The following is a 21,012-nucleotide window of genomic DNA, read 5'->3' on the forward strand; positions in this document are numbered from 1 at the left end:
TATACCAGCTGAAGCCAGTCAAATGTCCCACAGCCATGTCCTCCTCCTGCTGTTCAACCAAGAGCCACGAATCCAGAAGGACTCCCAAATCACAAACCTGCTTCAGCATAGATAGTGTCTGTCTATCCAGGGAAAACACTGGCACTAAAGGAGAACCCTGATGTATGCAGAGCAACTCCATCTTGCTTGGGTTTAATATGAGCCTGTTTCTTCTATCCAGACCTTTACACCTCCAGCCACTGGCATAAAACCTCAACAGCATCTCCCCTGCCCCCTGGAATAGCAATGTATAGTTGGATATCATCAGTATATTGATGATAGTGTATCCCAAATTCTTGGATGACTCCTTTTAGCAGTTTCATATAGATGCTAAAAAGCAGTGGGGCAAGGACCGACCCTTGCAATACCTCATATATGATGGGCCACCAGGTTGATTTCTTCTTTCTTCACTACAGCTAACTGAAACTGTAAATGCAATGCAAAATAGGGCCCCAATCCCCAACCTCCATGGGTGGTCCTATAAGAAACCATGGTCAATAGTATCAAAAGCCACTGAGAAGTCTGGAAAAAAAAGAAGAGGTGTACAACCCCCATCCAGCTCCTGACATAGGCCAACAGCAAAGTAACTAATGTCATAATCCCATACCAATCCTAAACCCAGACCAAAAAGCTTCCAGATAATCTGCTTCCTCTAAGGCGCTGTTCATCACACTTGTCTCAACAGCCTTCCCCCCAAAGGGAAGATTGGGGGCAGGATTATAACTATCCAAGGTCATAGGATTGCAAGACAGTCTCTTTAGCAAGGGTTGCAGTCTCCTTCAAGGCAGCCGGGAGCTGTCCACCATGTAAGGAAGCATTTACGATCTTGTAGCATCACACAATCACTCTTCCACTCACTCCCCACAACAGCAACGATGGGCAAGAGTAGAACCTGCATGTAGCAAAGGATATTTCCTTGAAGCCCACAGGTCACAAAGAATCCCAAATAATGGGGCAAAATGATAATGGACATCCAGGTTAATCTATGGTTTATCAATTTCCTGCCAGAAACCAGGAAATTTGAACTACAGTGTGTAAGTCCTCAGTGTGATAATATGATGATTTGAATTAACTATCTCCTTTAACAAAAATTACAGAGATTCATCCTGCAATGAAGCCTAATATAATCAAGTCAACACCAAGCCTTCAGAGCTCAATGTCAAAGCGACTGCTTGCTCCTCCTGGCCATTCATCATTGAGTATTTTGGGAAAGAGAAATTACAGTCATCATCATAATGGTCTGGATGGTATGTATGTATATCTTAATCTCCTCCCTGACTCCTCCTCTTTTTTAATTAAAAACAAAATTTGAGAGAATGCCAGTGGCTATGCTTATCAACTTTTCACTGACTTTTTCACTAAAGAGTTGGTATAAATAAAAATGGTACAGATAATACCATTTTGAATAAAAATAGGTTTGAATAAAATAGGGACTACTTTTTATCTTACTTGTAAGAGAAGGTATCTATAACTTGTGCACCATGGTGCTTGAATGAAAAAGTTGATATATTAGTCCTTTTCTCTAAACAAAAATGCTTCTGCTTACTTGAGTGATTATATTTTAAAATGAAAAATCAGGAATAAATTCCTAGATTAAATTTGCACCATTGTTTATCTCATCAGTTAGGTTTTGGGAAGGAATGATATCAGTTTGAACTCCTGAAGTAGTGGCTACTATATGTAAAGATGCTCAAAATATATAATTGCTATGCATGTTGATATCTGAGACAGGATTGCCAATACAGAGTATCAAACAAGTCAGAATGTTCCTGATAACATTTTTTTTTTAAAGTTATCTTTAAAACTGAGCAATGTAAGCAACATCAAGACAGAAAGGCCTATTTGAGATCCGCTGTGGTCTAGTGATTTGGGTATTGCTGGCTTAAGGAAGCAGGGACTCTTAGTTACAAATCTGCAGTGGAAGCTGATCTGGTATCTGTGTGTCAGTCACTATGTCTCAGTCCTTTTTGCCAAGGAGAAAAAACAGAGTATGCTAGTTGTGTGAAGAAGTATTATCCCCTGTTAGATTTTCTGAAGTTGTGCATATCTTTGCCACGGAAAGAACATGAGGTTTGATTTTGTAAAAAATGTGGAAGAAAGCCACACTGAGGCTGTGTCTACAAATCACAGTCAGCCTTGCTTGGTTTTCTGTGGTTTAAGATGTTGTATGAATTCAGACCATTCAGTTAGCTTATGGTTCAATGCATTGTGTGAACCCAGAAAATTGGCCAGTCTAATAACTTTGCCACAGAAAGTTATTAGACCTAGATATGGGTCTTGCTGATATATAAAGGGAGTCTGAGTGAATAAATAACACCAAAGGCAGACACAGGATGCTGTCTTGGTGGTGGGGATATAAATGAACAAGGCAGTGGGAGAGAAGAAAAACCGAAGACCAGATTAAGAACTGAATCTTAAATGCATCTCTCAAGAGAGGAAAGATCATATTTCAGTGAGATTGCAATTACTGCAGCAAACACTTATAAAAAAACACAACAGTAGAAGAAAGATATGCGTAGTGCTGATCTAAAGAACTCCTGTGGAGTTCTTGTGTGTGTTCAAATTCGTCAACTGGTGGAAGAATAGTTTTGGTTTTGCTTTTTATGGAACAGGTCTCCTATGAAGAGCTGTGCCCTTCAATTTAGGAGCAGCCACTTCCCCTGCAGAAAGAATGAGTGTGCTTTGGCTGATCTTCGGCTGATCTAGACTCCGTTCAACTCAGTTAAATGGAATAATATTTGGCCTAGAGTTGCGGATTAATATCTTTATGCACATCCAGCCAGTTCAGCAGAACATAGGTAATATGGACAAAATCATTATAATGCGTTTGCCCAACTCAGTTAACTTGATTACTAGACTGGCCAACTTTATGGGTTCACACAATGCATTGAACCATAAGCTAACTGAATGGTCTGAATTCATACAACATGCTAAACCACAAAGAAAACTAAGCAAGGCTGACTGTGATTTGTAAACACAGCCTCAGTGTGGCTTTCTTCCACATTTTTTACAAAAACAAACCTCATGTTCTTTCTATGAGGTCATGTGCAAATCTTGGTAAGCTTATATAAAAATGAACTAAAAAAAATCTCACCTATCTTCAGTATTAAATCAGCAATATAATTTAGATTTTCTTCTATTAGTATATTCTCAGTTACATTTGGATCTGCTTGCGCTTAAGATATATACCTTGCATGAGTGGAATGAGAATTGAAGTTGGAAAATATTTAATTATTGCTTGTATTGTTTCATTCAACATTTTATTTCAGTGGATGGTATGGGAAAAATAATCAGTAATTCAGGTTCTCAGCAGTAAGGTCAAGATGTGTAGACAATTCTATCTGAACTCTTGCTAAACAGTGAAACTGTTCAAGTTAGCAAAGTCAGACACTTCATCTTTATGATAAAAACTACTTCATGGATTTTGGCTTTTTATTTCAGCTGAAAAAAAATCCTGAGAAACAACAATGACTACAGCCCAATATTGCTGCATTTTATTTATGACCAAAGGTTTAGTTAAAAAAGAAAAAGCTTGAAACTGTGATGAATTTTACTTCTTACCTACAAAATAATTGAATGGCCTATTTTTGCAGATGTAGGCTTCACATAAATAATTATTGTAATCTGCCTAGAATCTTATGAGTAAATGGCATAGAAATGATTGTGTGTGTGCCTACACAGACATAATATACACACAGAGACGTAATGCACAAGCACACACACATATTTGTACTGTCAGATCAGGGAAAATAAGTAACAGTAACAGTCCTCCAACAAAATATAATTAAATTCAATGAATCATTCCATTTCTTAAATTAACCATGAATCTAAAGGTTTCTAAATAATGCTCACTTTTAAATATTGAGGAATCTGTAGTTATGGAAACACATTCCTATAATTCTTCTGTTGAAATTTTTCCAGAGCCATCAGAATAGTGATAGAGCTTCCAATTATCTTTCAGATTCCTGATAAGCCATGACTCTTCATCTCTAGATGTATATAAATGTAGACATATGAAACTGTCAGCAGTAATATAAACTGAAGACATGATAAACTGAGCAGGAGCAGAAATATGAAGTTTATCTTTAAAAAGTTATTTTGCATTCATTATTAAGTCTTAGAATCTTTGTAATAAAATTGGTTATGCTTACCAAGGAAGGAAGGAAGGAAGGAAGGAAGGAAGGAAGGAAGGAAGGAAGGAAGGAAGGAAGGAAGGAAGGAAGGAAGGAAGGAAGGAAGGAAGGAAGGAAGGAAGGAAGGAAGGAAGGAAGGAAGGAAGGAAGGAAGGAAGGAAGGAAGGAAGGAAGGAAGGAAGGAAGGAAGGAAGGAAGGAAGGAAGGGCTAATTCTTCACCACTGTGCAAAGAGGTGAAATGTCAGTGTTGGAAGATGGAAAGCCAGAATGGAAGGATAAGAGGCTATGAACTAGCTTTTTAGTAGGCTAGTAGTGTAAAACTTTAAAATAAATAAAAGCCATGAAGTAGATTAAGTACTGAGCAAAGGGATTCCATTGAACTGATTTGAACTGATAGACAAATGTACATCTAGAGGAAAAAATGTATTTAACCTTGTTTCAAAATAACTGAGCTTGGAGGAGGAGAATGGTGTAATCCCCAAAATTGTTTCAGCTACACAGAAGAATTATTTTGTAGTTCATATATATATATACTTCATCGCTACAATATGTTATCATATCACTGGGTACACCTTTAAGAACAGGTAAGGCAAAATCCTGGAAACTACCCCTGAGGGCAGGGAGGGATGAGGGGAGCAGATAAGGATAGACAATCAGATCATTGGCAGTATGTCAGACTGCATATCTTTTGTTGGTTTCCTCTGGTCTTGGGGCTGGGAGCATCAGCCACTTTTCAATAGCTCTTAAGCCTGACAACTAAATAGGACCTCTAACTTGCTATAATCTGGGTAAGTCAAGAAGCTCTCTTCTGCCCAATATACTACTCCAGATTTATTAGACTACAGGCCCCATCATCCTCAGCCAGAATTGCCATTCTGACTGGGGATGATTGAAGTTGTAGTTCAACAGATTGGGAAAGTGTCTGTTTGGTTAAGACTGAGATTAACAGAAAAGGCCAATAGCCCTCATTATATCCTTCTTGTGGCCTTGTGAATGATGACTGTTGGAGACAAGATCATGGGTTAGCCCTCTTTTAATTATTTTAGTAGATTTCTATTTCATCTTTTTTCCACCATGAAACTCATTGAGTGCATGAGCTTTTCAAGTGGCTTCCTATCTGACACAAACCTACTTACTTTCAGCAAGAAGGTTTTCTCATATTTCCCCAGCAGATGGACACACAGGTTAAGTTCATTCATGAAGCTTATCTAGAATTTATGTGTATTTTAAACCCAGCTATTATTGGTAAACCAGAATTTATATTTTAATGTGATCTGTGAACCCAGTCAATTGCAATTCCCCAAGCCATTGTTAAATCATGATTAAATCATGGCTTAGCATGATAAGGAAATCCTATCTTAGTATCATACAACACATAATGTTTGTATACTTTGCTCCAAGAGTTAACTTAACATAGATGACATGCTGGATTGTAATCTGGCTTTTAACAGCTGTCCTGCAAAATATATCATCTCTTCTCACCCTGCTTTTCTTTCAAGTCTCCTTGGTTTTGAAGAATTGACATATACTTTTAATGTAGAAAAGTCAAGAATGAAGAAATTTACAAGAGCCCAAAAACCAGTTCAATTTGTTCTCTTTCCTCACTCTAATTTTTCCCAGTTAACATAAGGAGAATACCTGACATTCTCTCTGAAATCTATGTTTAGTTCATAGCTCATCTGCTTGAAACTTTAAAAATTCTAATATACAACCCTGAATCACCACATTTCTTTTATGATGAATACTTATCCTGAAAGTTGCTGGAAGTAGCTACCCTTAGAATTAGTTTATCTGAGAAAGTTGGAATCTTTCATATCCCCACATTTTATTTCTGTGCAACTTCAATTTGATATGAAAATGCATGTGGCCTTAACTCTATGCACTAGCAATTTCTCACCTGAGTTTTATTTTGAAAATAAAAATGATAAACAAATACAAATAATATAATATGTTCCTCCTCAATTATTATCTCCCATTTTTCTATATGTATATTTTCCCTATGAATAACAGAGGTCTCTCTGTAGTTCCTGTAGACAGCCAACATCAGATGTCATCTTTTCTCCACATTGAATGTGGTGTTCTTTCAAGTAATAATAAAATGAGAGGTTGTGGCCAAACACACCAACAGTAACATCCTGCTCCACTGGATGTTTGCTTCACATAGAGCTCAGAGACCTTTTCCTCATACCACATATGCCATGGCCCTGGGGAAGAACTGAGAGAGAGGTGGGTGGGCACCTTAAATGCATTGGTGTTTGTCTTTCAGTTGAGTAGGTTTGGTCTTTGTTCACAATTACAAATTTCAAAGTACACTGTGAGATTATTACCTCCTGACTTTAAAAAATTATTAACATGGGGTTAAAACAGTAACAAAACAAATAGATAACAACCACATTAAATCCCCCATGTAGATAGAACTGTAAGGGAGACAATGGGGAGGAATGTCCTAGTTCTACCACTACGTGGTGTGACCCATCAATCTCCTTGTATCTGAGGGTGAACATCTCAATGGGGAAGCGTTTTACTTGTTTAGGCTCCACTCTGTGATTCAGAACCCCGGGGAAGCAATATCCTAAATTGCACCAAGAACCAACATAAGTCAAACACTTCCTGCTGCCATAATTCATCCTCCAATTCAGCAGTGGAAGGAGCAGAACACACACTCCTTCCCCTGCTGTTCTTCATGCGCTTCTAATTTTGTGAGGGTTTTTAATGCCCCAGTTGGGATCCAGTAGTAATATATAATTTTAGCATATGCTTCATTTTGGGATACATACTATTTTTCTTGAGCTGTTTTACTGAAATGTTAGGTAGCAATGGATTCTTGCAGAATATTTCTTGTACCATGACTTTTGAAAAATGTACAACTAGGAATTTTAATTTCTAGCCATGCTTCCCCAAGTGATTGTTCTACTTTTAGCAAAATTGATTAGTCATTTAGACAAGCTCAAATGTTCACTTGACAGAAGATTGCCAAAGTAGCTACTGTATGTGCTTATGTATAGGAAAAGAAGAAAGGACACAGGAAACAACTTCAGAAAAAAAAAAGGGGGGGGGAATTGAAGACTTTTTTTAAGAATGAAAATCATGTATAAACACCCAGGTAGATGATTATTAGCAGCCAGTATAGTTTATTCAGAACAATTTGATTTTTCTAGTGATATATAATTGCTTTATAAGCCCAGGGGGGCTCTCCTACTAAGAGAAAGCATAGCCAAAGACAGATTGCAGCCATTTTTACTCTTGGATTAATTAAGTTTAGACCTGGTACCCCTGTGCAGGTCATGTTGAGCTCCTTGGAGAAAGAGCTGGAATAAAATGAAATAAAATAAGAGGGTATTTAATAGGTGTTTTACAGGAGTTGAAGTAAAGAATCAATGGAGCAGTAATGAATAAGCAGATTTCTGATGGTCTTAATGGAAGAGTACAGAATGATCAAACTGGTATCAGTTAAAAGGCAAAACAGCAAAAATTGAACATGAGCAACAGTGTACTGTGATTATAGAGCAAGAGTAGAATATACTTTTAGGGCTGAAAGGCATCTTGAAGGTCATTTTGCAAGTTCATCCTCTGTTCAGTCCAGTAATCTTGTAAGTATACCTAGCATACTTACAAAGTGTTTTCTTTGGAAATCTTTGAATTATTATTTGCATGGTGCTTAGTACGACTCAATGTGAAGCAGGGGAGGGAAGGAAGGAAGGAAGGAAGGAAGGAAGGAAGGAAGGAAGGAAGGAAGGAAGGAAGGAAGGAAGGAAGGAAGGAAGGAAGGAAGGAAGGATTCCCATCCAGTGTCTGCTTAAATGTCTCCAGTTTTTCATGATGTATTTCTCTGTTCCACTATCCAACAGCTCTTATAGTTAAATATGTAATGTTTAAACTTGCTTCGTTGTTAGTTTCATGTTTACATCCTGCTCATTGCAGTAAGGAAAACCCACCTGCTCTATGTTCTACATCCCAGCTTCTCAGAACTTCTTGTAGGACCACTATCAATGACACCTGCTATCCTGGATTTTGTACCTGTTGTGATTTCTTTTATGGAGTGGGAAGATATTTTGGCCTCTGTGGAAAATAGGGGGATTCTATAGCTTTCAGCCCTAGATTTGCCTTCAAGTAAATTGTAAGGAAAATATTACTTTCAAAAGCAAATGCTAATTTGGCTCTAATTTGTTGTGTGTATGTATATTTTAGGACTCTCCAGTCATACACATGGAACTAAATTGGTAAGTGTTCACTTTTTTCATTCTAACTGGTTTGAAATGGCAAAATGTCCAGTGCAATCCTATGCACATTTATTTAGAAATCCCATACTGAATGCAGCATGGCTTATTCTCAGGTGAAAGTGCCTAGGAGTGCAGCCTTACTCTTTAAAAGTATTTATTTATTTATTAGCATTGTATAGCCGCCCATCGCATATACATCACTCTGTGACTCTGGGCAACCCACAACAATTAAAAACAACAGCAAGAACAATAAAAATATAAATAAACAAAGCAAACATGCAACTGTACTAAAACCACTATTAAAACTCAATCAATAGGTGAATAGAAGCCATACATGCCATTCGGTACAACCATTGAAAAGGCTCACCACTACTACTGGACCCACAACCTCGGTGGCACAGCCATGTCTTCAGGTTCTTCCTAAAGGCCAGAAAGGTCAGGGCCAGTCTAGGCTCTGGGGGGATGATGTCCCAAAGGGCAGGTGTCACGGCAGAAAAAGCTCTTTTCCTGGGTCTCTGATGGCATTCCTTAGTGGACAAGACCCATAGCAAGCCTCTCCTGCCAGATCTGACAGGATGGGTAGATGTAACTGTGGAAAATTAAAAAAAAAAAAAAAAGTTGTTGATAAATTATTTGGGAAGGAAGGAAGGAAGGAAGGAAGGAAGGAAGGAAGGAAGGAAGGAAGGAAGGAAGGAAGGAAGGAAGGAAGGAAGGAAGGAGGCAAATCAAATCCTTTATCCATAAATTGTTGGGACAGACTAAGAGAGAAACCTAAGCAATATTTTTAGTGTTTCCCTTTGAATATATTTTATGCGCTTTCTCATCTCATAATTTTTGTTCATGGAAAGAAATAAGTGTTGTAGAAATTATGATACAAGACAGGAAAACCCAAACAAAATGAATTAAATAAATAAAACCACTGAAGCTCTGTTAGGGAAAAACTGGAATGGCATCGTCAATAGCTTCTTGTAATGAAAAGGATGAGTAAAGCAAAGAGATAGCAAGAATTTACAATGCATGGAAAAATGGAACGCTGGAAGGATGGATTTATACTACAGTTGAGTCGCAGAGATGACATATCCATACATTTATGGTACAGGTCATCAATCAAAGACAAACTGGAGACAATTCACAAGGGACTTTGTAACAAAATGAAAACTGCAAGGCAGTATCTAGATATCTCTCAGCAGGCATTTGGACCATGTCAAGGAGATGGTTTCACACAGTTGTCAGAGATGTTTAGAAAGCCAAATATCAATGGCAATGCTTTCATTGTTCTTCCTTTTAATCATTCTCCCTTATGCTGGTACCCTCCAAATATGTTGGGACTATACCAGAATTTCCAGCCAACAGGATGAAATTTCTATTTTGACTAATATGAAAGGAATCGGGTTCAGAAGGTTGCTCTGCCTGAATAATATTAAAAATTGGCTTTAATCAAGCTAATCACCTTCTCTAGTACTCTAGACTTACTCTAGGTCTCCTTCTCTTTTTCACTCTACCACCAGCAGCTACAGTATGCATATATTATCCTCCGTTTGTATATCATACTCCTAAAAAAGGAGGATTAATCACTCTTCCAAGATGATTTTTCTGAACAAGAAAAATCCACTCATTCTTCCATAAAAGGGAAAGAAATAAAATAAAATCCAATAGCCAGGCACTTTGCATGTCAGCTAATCACCCTGAAGAAGAGGGGGATCTATCAAATAATATGTCAATTTCAATCCTGCTCATTTTATCTGGGCATCTGAAGAGGAGCTGGAAGGCCATCAAGCTAGCATTTCCCTTATAGGACCTAAAGCTTAGGAGTGAAGCAAAAGTTCCCTCCAATTGAGAAATAAAGACACCGACTTAAAAAAAACAAAACAAAAAACTAGCAGCTTGGAAATATCAAACTTGCCCAGTGTCATTGATGTTCTACTCACCCCCCAAATGTAACTGTATGTGGATATGTCCTTCTAAGCATCCAGCATAAACCTCAGCTAGTACAAATACTACTGATAAGAACATATGACTCTAGCACTACTTAGTCTGTACTGGTTGCCTGTGTTTCCAGTTCAGATCGAAGAACTGATACTTAAATTTTAAAGTTCTAAATGTCCACTATTTTAAGGATTACTTTTGCTGATGTAGGTCTCTTGATACTCTCTGTTCAGCATCTGAGATACTCCTTCCTATTACCTGGAGGTCAGGTTGTCCAATGACCTTCTCAGAAGTGGTATCAACTTTATGCTCCCCTGATAGTGACCTGCCTATATGTACTGTTTTTAAGTACAAAGGAAAACTATGGTACTTCAAGAATTCCACTGGAAGTTGTATACAGTACTTCTGTTCTTTCCTTTCTCTTTATCCTCTTTTCACACTAGTCTTTTCAGTCTAGAAGAACACCCCATCCTTCCAGAAAATAGGCTTGAAAGTGAGAAGTGCCAGCCCCTTTGGGATTTTTTCGGTATCAAAGGTATGAAAGGCAGGGGAGAGAATCTGCCTGCTATGTAGGATGGCTGGCAGGCTGACTGGTTGGATCCATCTGTTTCCAGTTTGCCTGTTCATTACAAGCCTGCACCGGACAGACTTTTGTTCATCTTCCAAACTGCATTTTGAATTTCTGAATGTATTTTAATGCATTTTCTCAACAATATGCATTTCCAAATATATTTTCTCTTCAAATATATATTTTAAAACTTTTCAACACTTTTTTGTGTGGAGAAATTCAGCAATACACACAAGTTGAAGGATAAATTCTAGGCCACATATTAAACTAGGTTTAGGCAATCTGGCCATTTTGTTTCAAACTGCAGGCTAATGAAATCTCTGGCAGTGGCTTCTTTCCCTTCAGGGCTTTGCCTGCGTTGTGAGACATGATGGCCCAGAGAAATATCGATGTACAGAAGATATTGGGAAGATCAGAGGCAATGGACTCTTCTCCTGGCTTCTCAAGAACTCAGTGCAGATGGTCACGTGAAAGACAAAGACAATGGCTCTGAAATGGACTATGTGTTCCTATGCTCTGCAATGTTTCAGAATAAGCCTGCCAGCCATTACCTCACAGCCCTTTATCTACAATTGTACACAGACAAGGCAAGCAAGATTTTGAAAAGGCCAGTTCACTTGGAAAGTTGGCAGGTGGTAAAACTTAGTTTGGAATTGTTTGTGCTAATTTGAACCCTGATTATTATTATTTTTCCTTTTGGCCAAATGTTTATGAAGCATGTGTTTTCTTAGGTTAGACTTGCGTAGCTCTTGCCAAGCTGTGATTTCCATCATTGGGAGAAAACAAAAATCCTTAAAAGCATGATATATGGATATGTCCTTTCAGCCCTCTGTAAATAAGTGAGCAAAGCTGCCTGGGGAAAACATTGCAGAGCCTCATTCTGAAGGCTGGAGCTGCAGAATTGCTTTTTTATGGACAGGCCAAAAAATGAGGTGGATGGAATTTGAGAGTGCTTCCTCTAGGCCTTCAGCATAAAAGGAGAGCAGTTTGGCATCAATAATACACAAGGGTTGCTAAAGCAGCCCCCAGAACACCATATTTAACATTTGCTTTATGGCTCAGGATTTAATTGATTATGCTTTGAGGTATTTGATGGATATGCTTTCCAGTGGCTTCTGAGAGAGCAGTCAGTACTCAGGTAATATTTGACAATCTTCTGTTTAAGTTAAAAAGCAAAGCATTCTGCTTCCTTTCACCCTTTTTGTCTTTCATTTCTTACTCTTCCTATTAATGACCTTAAGTTTAGTCTTCCTCATTTATCTGAACATACCTTTAAAATAAATTTTATTACATGGTTAAAAGATGCATCTACTGGGTCTAATTCAAGGCGTTACCCCATGGCCAATGTTGCCATCCTCCAAACACCCCCCCCCAATCTCCTGACTGTAGTTATTGTGGGAATGGGCAAAGATGTCTATGGCCCATGCAACTGACCAATAAGGGAGTGCAGGAATCAGCTCTTAAGCAGCACCCCATACCTGCACCCATCCTTGCCTTGTGTTTGCTAGTGAAGACAGTAATGGTAATGGTAGGAAACAGCTAGTTTAGTGCAATTGTGTTATGGGGTCTTCACAGCTGAGGGGAAGGCAGAAAGAGTAGAAAATGGAAATTCTGCAGTTTGAGCTGGAAGAAAACCAGCTGGTTGCCCATTGAGGATGCAAGCATGAGGGCTAAGAATGCAACAAAATTTGGGGGGTAGCAGAAGTGTCCTTAGCATTAAACCTAACAGATGTCTACCCACAGGATTGCGACTGGAGCCCTGAGAGAGTGATTCGCCACCCAGAATGAGATGCAGTTTAACATCCAGATGCAACAAATGCATCTGTTGTTAACTTTCTCATAATAATGCTGCAACAGATCATGGACTGTTTATTAATGCCTAATTATTACTAGGTGGATTTCATAGCTACTAGAAGAAAGAGCAAGGTAAAAAATAGGAGCAGCAGGACACAAGCCTGCTTTTCATTACAGAGGGCTTCACTGACATTGAGATAAAGCATTTATCACCTTTTAATTTTCCGAGCCCAGAACTTAAATGAAATATCTGAGGATAGCCCAGAATGCAGTGCAGATCACCAAATCCTTATCCATTACCATTGGGAATGTTGCAGTACTAAATGTTCACCATATTTCTCTCCTGAATTTCAGGACACAACTTCTGGGGTGAATCTATGCTTAGGGCTTACTCAGTGTGTAGTTCAGGCCATTATGCTTATATGCTCCTTTTCCCCAGTCTGAGAAACAGCGTTAGCTTTAGATTAGGGCAAAGGTGGAAAATCTGTGCCTGTCTAGAATTTGTTGGATTCCAACTTTATTCAGCTCTGCTCAGCCTGGTCAAAACTTTAGTCAGAAACACTTGGATTATCACAGGTTCCTCAACCCTGTTTTAAGGCTAAGAACCTACTGTATATCCTAGCAGGTAAGCAGAGAGCTCCAAAATACACCTCAAAAACTGGGTTTGGCTTATCCGCAAGTATATATGCTAATATTTTTGAAAAGTACCCTTATATACTTACAGATAAGCCCATTTGTGGATAAGCCAACCCTGAAATGTTTAACCAAAATACCACGAAGAATGCTTCAGCTGTGGATAAGCCAACTGTGAAAATGTTGAGGAACAGCTTATCAGCGGGTGGCATTTTCATGGTATTTTGGTTAAAAATTCAAGGGTCAACTTATCCATAGATGGGCTTATCCGCAAGTATATATGATATATTGAGCTTCATTTCTGTCTGGAGAGGATCTGGTCAGTTAGGAACCACTGAACAGCAAAAATGTTTAGAGCTTAACATCTTGTTGCAGTACTAGTTCAGCAAATTAAGATTAAATATTTAGAAGTCCAGGCAGGATAAATGGTCTTGGGCTGCTGTTGAATATATGTCAGGCTGGTTTCTGAGAAGTGGGCCTATAATTTAGACTCACCAACAGCCCAGTGCTGCCCTCCAGCCCAGGACTGAGACAAGAGCCGCTTGTCCTGAATAAAGAAGAATGAGGCAACTCTCTGTACTGGATTGTAGTCTATGTTGCTGATCTCTCTCCCTTTTATATTGGTTTCAGCAAGCGGCACATGATTTCTATACAACTAATGGCAAAACTCTACAAGCCGGCACAAATGACCTTATGCCAAGTGTTATGCCATTGCTCAAGAGGCAGAGACAGAATTGGCTCAATGCTCCTGATGATGGTTTCTTTATTGCTACAGAAGAGACCAGGTAAGAAAAAGAGGGGAGCAAGAGCCTACACTGGGGTGGTGAATCCAGATGCTGCTGAACTACAATTCCCAGCAGGCCTCACTTTTGAACATGCAGGATGGGGTTGCTGGGATTTAGCAACGTTAGCAGTGAGGCATCACAAATTCTCTGTCCTCTTGAACTAAAAGCATTGGTAGCCCCTGTTATTAAGTATAATTTGGAGAAAACTGAAATGCATTCCTGTGCATACGATGGCTATGCATGTACACATTCCAGAATGTTTGGCAGCCTTGGGACCAGTTTTGTGGAGTGTTACAGTCAAATGTATAGGTCCATACCAATCCAATGGAAAGCCTGTAAACAGTAAACAAATTGATAACCTGTTAAAAAGTTTTTTTTTTTTTAATCTGCGCTCAGTCGTTACTGACTCTGCAGTGACTGGTTAGACGAGTCCTTTTGCAGTTTTCAAGGCAAGGTGTTTCAGAAGTGGTTTGCCAGTGCCTCCTTCCTAGAGCAGAGCCCAGCTGGCGAGCGCAGGAGGCGGGGTTTCCGTTGCTTCGCGCCCTTTTTCGGGCGTGCACGGTTTTTCGCACTTACCGGCAACTGCTCCCGACTCCTTTTTTGCAAGGCGCCGCCAGCATTTTTCCTCCCACCGGAGTGAGAGTACCCATTTATCTACTCACGAGAGTTTTCGAACTGTTGGGTTTACAGGAACTGGAGAGGAAACAGGAGCTCACCCTGCTAACGCGAAGGCTGGACTTACTTTGTAATGAGTATTCTTATTCTTTAGGGGTGGGGGGTGCAAAGAGAAGGATTAGGACCTGCACATCTCTAAAAGGTCTTTATAATTCCTGCCATATAAGTTAACGGCTGCAATTAATTCCTATGGAGAAAAGTAATTAGCTACCCTCAGGGCCAGTGCTGGTCACTTTTCTTCTGAGTCTTGTCATGGACCATTGATAGTATAATAGCAACAACAGCAACATTGCTGAGATTCTGCAATATGCAAAGTCTCTTTTATACTGATAAGAATAAAATCTTTAATTATTTCCTTCTAATAACTATTTATTTATTTATTTATTTATTCATTCATTCATTCATTCATTCATTCATTCATTCATTCATTCACTCATGCCAGAAAGGAAGCTGTTGGCTCTTTGGAGGCAAATGCCCTTCTGTTGTACTTTGAGTCTTTGTGTTTGAGTCACAGTTGTATGATTGTGTGGGATTTTTATTCTTTTTGATTTCCTTACCTCACCCTTATTTGGTTCATCTCTGTATGAAGAACCAAAGGCAGCTTGTTCCTTGCTTGGCCTTTTTGTTGAAACATCCTTCCATTCATATTTATAAGCTTCCAGCTTTACCAGAGCAGATACTTTCAGTGTGCTGATTGCAGTGAAAAAGTGTCAGTTGTAATTCATCACTTGAAGGTCTGATGGTGCAACCCAGTCTTCAAAATCTAAGGGAAACAGGTGGATTTAGTTTAGGCTTATACACATCTGAAGAATGATTATACACAAGTACTTGGGAAAAATTGTATAGCTCAACATCATTTATCCCAAAAATCTGACAACAATTGAAAAGCGGAATGTCATCCTGAGGGTCTATTTAATAATTTGTTTAGAAGAACTGACAGCTTCACACCTTCTGATTGTTGCAAAGCATGGCCACCTGTAGGGGTGGCAGGGAGGGATTTTAAAAAAATCAAGGTGGTGGCTATAATTGCATGATCAAAGCCCCACCCTCTTTTTGTGACTGGGCAGGTCTGGCTAAGGTGCCTGGGGCTCAGTTTTGTGATTTGGTCTGAGTTTGAGTCAGTAAAACTGGAGAAGTGGACAGGGTTTTTGGTGCTGTTAATTCAGCCACTGTTGTTGGACCCAGGTACCTCCTGGTTAATTAAGGTGGCAGTGAGATGACTAGTATTTGGGTCCATGCTGTGGTGGTGGTGGCCTCTTTGAGGGCAGGGGTGGTACCTTCGGTTCTGAAGGAGGTGGTGGTGTGCCCCCTCATCAAGAAGCCAACCCAACATCTTAGCCAACTGTCGTATTGTCTCTAACTTTCCTTTTTTAGGTAAAGTTGTTGAGAAGGTGGTCAAACTGCAGTTGTAGAGGATTCTGGAGGAAGTGGATTATCTAGATGTGTTTCAGTAGATTTCAGGCTGGGATTCAATATGAAGACAGGCTTGGTTGCACTTGTAGATGACCTGTGGCAGACCTAGGATGGAGGTGCCACATCCATCCTTATGCTCCTTGATCTCTCCGTGGCTTTTGATACTGTTGACCATGATATTTGTCTGTGTTGGCTTCTGGGTTTGGGGGGTGGGGGACACATCACTTCCTTCTTGTTCAAAATCTAAAGGAAAATGCTGGTTGAGGTAATCTTCAGGTTTTGGGTTCAGTATCATCAGGATTATATTATTATAATTATCTTTTGACCTCATGTCAGCCAAGTCAGTCTGTTAAGGCTTGATTCCAATGCTTGGAGGCTGTGCAGGCCTGGATAGGGAGGAACCAACTCTTACTCAATCCTAGCAAGGATGAGTGGCTGTAAGTATTAAGGCCACCTGAATTTGGGAATATTCCATTTTTAACCTTGGATGGTTATGGCACTTCCCTATTCAAGAGCGGTGCACAATCTGGGGGTCTTCCTGGACTCTTAGCTCCAGCTTAATGAGCAGGTGGCAGCTGTGGCCAGGAAGGCCTTGGCACAATTCTATCTGGTATACCATTACATCCTTTCCTGGATCGGGAGGTCATAGTCACCGCACAGCTTGACAGCTGAGATGTACTGTACATGAGGCTGCCCTTGAAACCTAGAGACCTCTTGGAAGTTCAACTTCAAGAACGCAGCAGCGTGGGCAGTGATGGGTATGCTTCATGAGCTGCACTGGTTACTGGTATGTTTTCAGATGCAATTCAAGTTGCTGGTTATGACCTATAAAAACCTACATGGCATAGGACCTAGTTATCTAAGTGACTGCCTATTTCAAATGGTATCTGCCTGGCCAATATGAGCTGAAAGGGTTGGCATGCTCCAAGTCCTTTCAATTAAATAGTGTCATCTATTGGGACCCAGGAAGTGTGCCTTCAGTTGCAATACCTGCCCTCTGAAATGAAGTGCCCCCTGATGTCCGTGTGGCTCCCACCCTGATAGCATTCCAGAAAGCCCGGAAGACCTGGATGTTCTCCCAGGCCTCGGGTTAGGGTGGTTGAGGCCCCTGCCAGATATGTTAGGGCTGTAGGTATTGTTAGCCAGACTTACCATCTGGTCTTCTTGTTTATTCCCTTCCTTATTCCTTTATTTTTTTTGTAATTTTATTATACTGAATTTTCTTATTTTGTTTAGTTTTATTGTACACCACTCAGAGTCAGTTTGGAGTTGAGTACTGCCTAAATTAAATAAATTAAATTAAACCAATTACAGAGTCACATCCACCATCTAGGCCTTTTTGATTTCCCTTGTGGACCTCCCCAGCTGCAGGGCATTATTCTTACTATGCTGATGTTTCTCTGCAGTAAATATATATTATATATGGGTGTGCAACATGTACACATAGATCTCTGATCTCTTGCCCATTAAGATCCAGGCCAATTAGAACACATACACATTTTAGTCACATGTTGTATGTCTAATCCAAGAAACACCAGTTATTTGTAATGAACGTATGTTTTATCAGCAATTATCTATTTGTTAAAGCCTTTATTAAAGCCCAAAGACTTTGTTAAAGCCTAAAATCACAAGAAACAACAATGGGGATTCAGTGAGTCATTAGGGACATGAAAGAGTCTATCTTAAAGGGAGTTTGGCCCCCTTTTTGTTTTGAAGACTTGTAACTTCCCTCACATAGGGCTTGGAGGGAAACAAATGGCTAGAGTTAAGGGACCAGCCCAAGAAAATTACAGCTAGTCCTTGTTTAGTGACCACAATTGGGACCAGTAACTCAGTTGTTAAGTGAAGTGGTCGCTGCAACTGTGCTTACAATCTTACTTCAGCTTTTCTTTGCTTTACAGACCTGCGAAGGTCATAAATGCGAGGATTGGTCACAAAGTTACTTTTTCATCACCATCGTAACTGCAAACAATTGCTAAGTGAGGCAGTCACTAAACGAGGACCTGTACAGCTCTTTTTTGGCTGTCAGTTTCCTGGAGTGTGTCAAGCTTGGTTTGTCATTAGACCCTATGAATAAACCAGGATGATGGAAAGCTTCCTTTTCCCCCAGGACATTTTTTTTTTTTGATGCTTTAGAGTCAGTGTTGTTTTTTGACAACTGGCTGGTAGTCCTTGTTTAGTGACTGCCTTACTTAGCAACCATTTGCAGTTACAGCGGTCAGCCATTGGAACGGTCACCCGGTTAGCCAATGCCAGCCATTGGAAAGCAGTAGTAGCCAAATTGGTGCTGCTCAGATATTTAAGACTGCAATTCCACTATATCCCAGCCAGCCTGGTCAGGATTATGGAAACCATAGTCCCAAAATTCACCAGGGCGCTTACTTAAGATGCATATAGTACTCAATTAGAGGGCCAATGGTCAAATTCAACTTATGGCTTTTTCTGCATATTCTAAGCTGTCATTCTAGAAGTTCTTCATACAGGGCGCCTCCTCACAGCATATAAATCTGACCTGGCTTATTTTAGCATCATAGTCCATTCTGGTTTTCCTTTTTCTTCCTGCATTGATCAGGGAACATCCCCAGCTGTTGACTTTATTGCTACCTGTGACCCTTCTCTTCTATACACATATTTTAAATGAGGGTTCTTAATCGTGCCCTAAATGGATGGGTAGGATATGGACAAGGTTATGCTGTTCCACTCCCTGGTAGAGAATAGCCAGATTAAGCTCAGAGTGTCTGACAAACTGCCTTTAGCAATTCAAAAGTGGTTTGCCACATGGCATGTGGAATAAGATTTTGAGACTTCACTCCCAAACACATGCATGCACGCACACACATATACAGAGACAGAGGGACAACATTTGGAATTCTCTAATTAGTTGCAAATTTCCTTGGATCCTGATCTGCATATGTTAAAATAGACTTAGGTAATATAACTTTATATTTTAACTTCTTAGTCTTGATCCTTAATGTACTGGTATAACTTTCTCAATTCTTCAGAGTGAAGGAGAGTTTGATAGCAGCCAATAATCATTAACAATAAACATAATGGGGAGAGTGTGGGTGTGCTTCCATGCATCTAGGTGGCCCTTGTTATTCACATGAATGCTGTTCCAGCTTAACAGCCACAGATAAGAAAAACATGGATAATGAGCCATTGTTTGCTATGACATCTCAGCCCAGCTTTGTTTTTGTTTTTCCTTGTTTGTATCAAGCTATATATCAGACTGGGCAGCTAATGGAGAGAAAGAGTCAGATAAAACTAATGAAGATTGAATGATAACTTCAGACCAGACTAGGAAGTGCCAGGATAAGGCTATATAGGGATAATTACTTAAACCCTGCTGGATCAGATCAAAAGTGCATCTAAAAATTAGGAAGCTTAGAGACATGGCAGGAAAATGTCTTTTCTAACTCAAGCATCTAGCATTCAAAAATGAAATACAAAGTTTCTACTTAACCATCATTCTGCATTAGTTGATTTCCAATCAGCTTCACTTGGTTATCATAAATTCTTCATAAATAGATATTTAAAAGCTGCACTATTAGGAAGTGTTACATAAGTAGCCATAATTTGCAATATTTCCTTTTTTATATAACAATTTTATTAAAAATTACAACAATAAAAATGAATACAAACTAAAAAAAAAAAGAATAAAAAGAAAAAATAGAAGGTCCAGAAAAAATCCTAGAAAGAAAAATAGAAAAGAAAAAAAAAAAAGAATATAGTAAAGATAAAGAAAAGAAATATACAAAGAAGTAACATCCCCCTTCATCACAACAAGTATAAACAATTTTAGTAACTTATTACCTTCTCTTAAAATACAACAAATGATCTTCCCATAGCCCATCTCTTATCTATAAACAAATTCATAAAACCTTGTCATTTCAGTCCTGATGTCAGCAAAAATCCATTAAGGGTTACCAGAGATAATAACATATCTATTTTAACCTTGATCAAATAAACCAACTTCATATTCCTTCCTTTTACTTCTAACAATGTCAATCTTTAGTCCCTTCAAATAATGTCCTAGATCTTGCTTTCTTTTCATTTTTTCTTTGCCCCTTCTCACAAAATTCTTCAAAGCTTTAACAAACCTCTTTTGTAAATCCAGTATAGGAAAGTTATCCAGGTCACTTTCTTGATTTGTTATTTGTATATCCATTTTAATTATTAAGACATCAGCCGGTCTCTTTTGTATGTCCAGTGTAACATCTTTTTCCATGTCATTCTTGTAGCCTATGATTTTTAAATCCACTTTCAAATCAGTCTCAATCATGTCAGGTAATACTTGTTCCTCTTCTATAGCATCTTTTTAACCACAGTTTAAGAGGCAGACACTCTTAAAATTAATTTCTGGGTCCATTTTCAAAAATATCCTTCAATATGTCCAATGTTAAAATATGTTGTTTCATTTTCTATTAGTAATCTGAGTTTGAGCGTTCTTCTCCTTTAATTGTAATCTTTAGTTCCTTCTAGTTCCCTTTAGTGTCCAGTTTTTAGTCTTATTATGTTTTTTTTTTAAAGAATTCAAAACAAAAGCATTTTCCCTTGGGAAGGATTCTTTATAATTAATTCCAAAATCTTATTTCAAATTTATCTGGACCCTTAGTCTGTTTGTAATTTTCTAAAATCAAAGTTTTAATCACCCTTTTGCTGTTTATTCTAGAAAAAAAAATTAAGTCCTTAAACTTGTATTTAAAAGTTCTTTCACTAAGGATTGAAGGAAACGCATCTGGTAGTATAAAACTTGTCAATCCAAAGGTTTCTAATAGCTGAAAAACAATTAACAAGCAATTTCCTAAAGTGAAAGGAAGTATGT

General features: G+C 38.8%; 1 protein-coding gene and 1 long non-coding RNA gene across 2 annotated transcripts in view; one reads left to right on the forward strand and one right to left on the reverse strand.

The window, feature by feature from the left end:
* MTA3 (metastasis associated 1 family member 3) overlaps window positions 1-21,012 on the forward strand; it is a 172,895-nt gene that overhangs the window by 131,658 nt on the left and 20,225 nt on the right. Inside the window, exons 16-18 of the mRNA XM_088147497.1 lie at window positions 1,137-1,286; window positions 8,362-8,393; window positions 13,945-14,099. Of these exons, the coding sequence (XP_088003623.1) occupies window positions 1,137-1,286; window positions 8,362-8,393; window positions 13,945-14,099 (337 nt within the window). The remainder of the gene's footprint in view (window positions 1-1,136; window positions 1,287-8,361; window positions 8,394-13,944; window positions 14,100-21,012) is intronic.
* LOC148217159 (uncharacterized) overlaps window positions 8,578-21,012 on the reverse strand; it is a 32,590-nt gene continuing 20,155 nt past the window's right edge. Inside the window, exons 2-3 of the long non-coding RNA XR_015797359.1 lie at window positions 15,332-15,537; window positions 8,578-8,982 (exon numbers count right to left, since the gene is read on the reverse strand). This is a non-coding gene — a long non-coding RNA (uncharacterized LOC148217159). The remainder of the gene's footprint in view (window positions 8,983-15,331; window positions 15,538-21,012) is intronic.

The sequence above is a fragment of the Python bivittatus genome, unplaced genomic scaffold (assembly GCF_059951505.1).
Source record: "Python bivittatus isolate LINGU-HERP-01145 unplaced genomic scaffold, Pbiv_v1 ctg000020_np1212, whole genome shotgun sequence".
Taxonomy (NCBI): Eukaryota; Metazoa; Chordata; class Lepidosauria; order Squamata; family Pythonidae; genus Python; species Python bivittatus.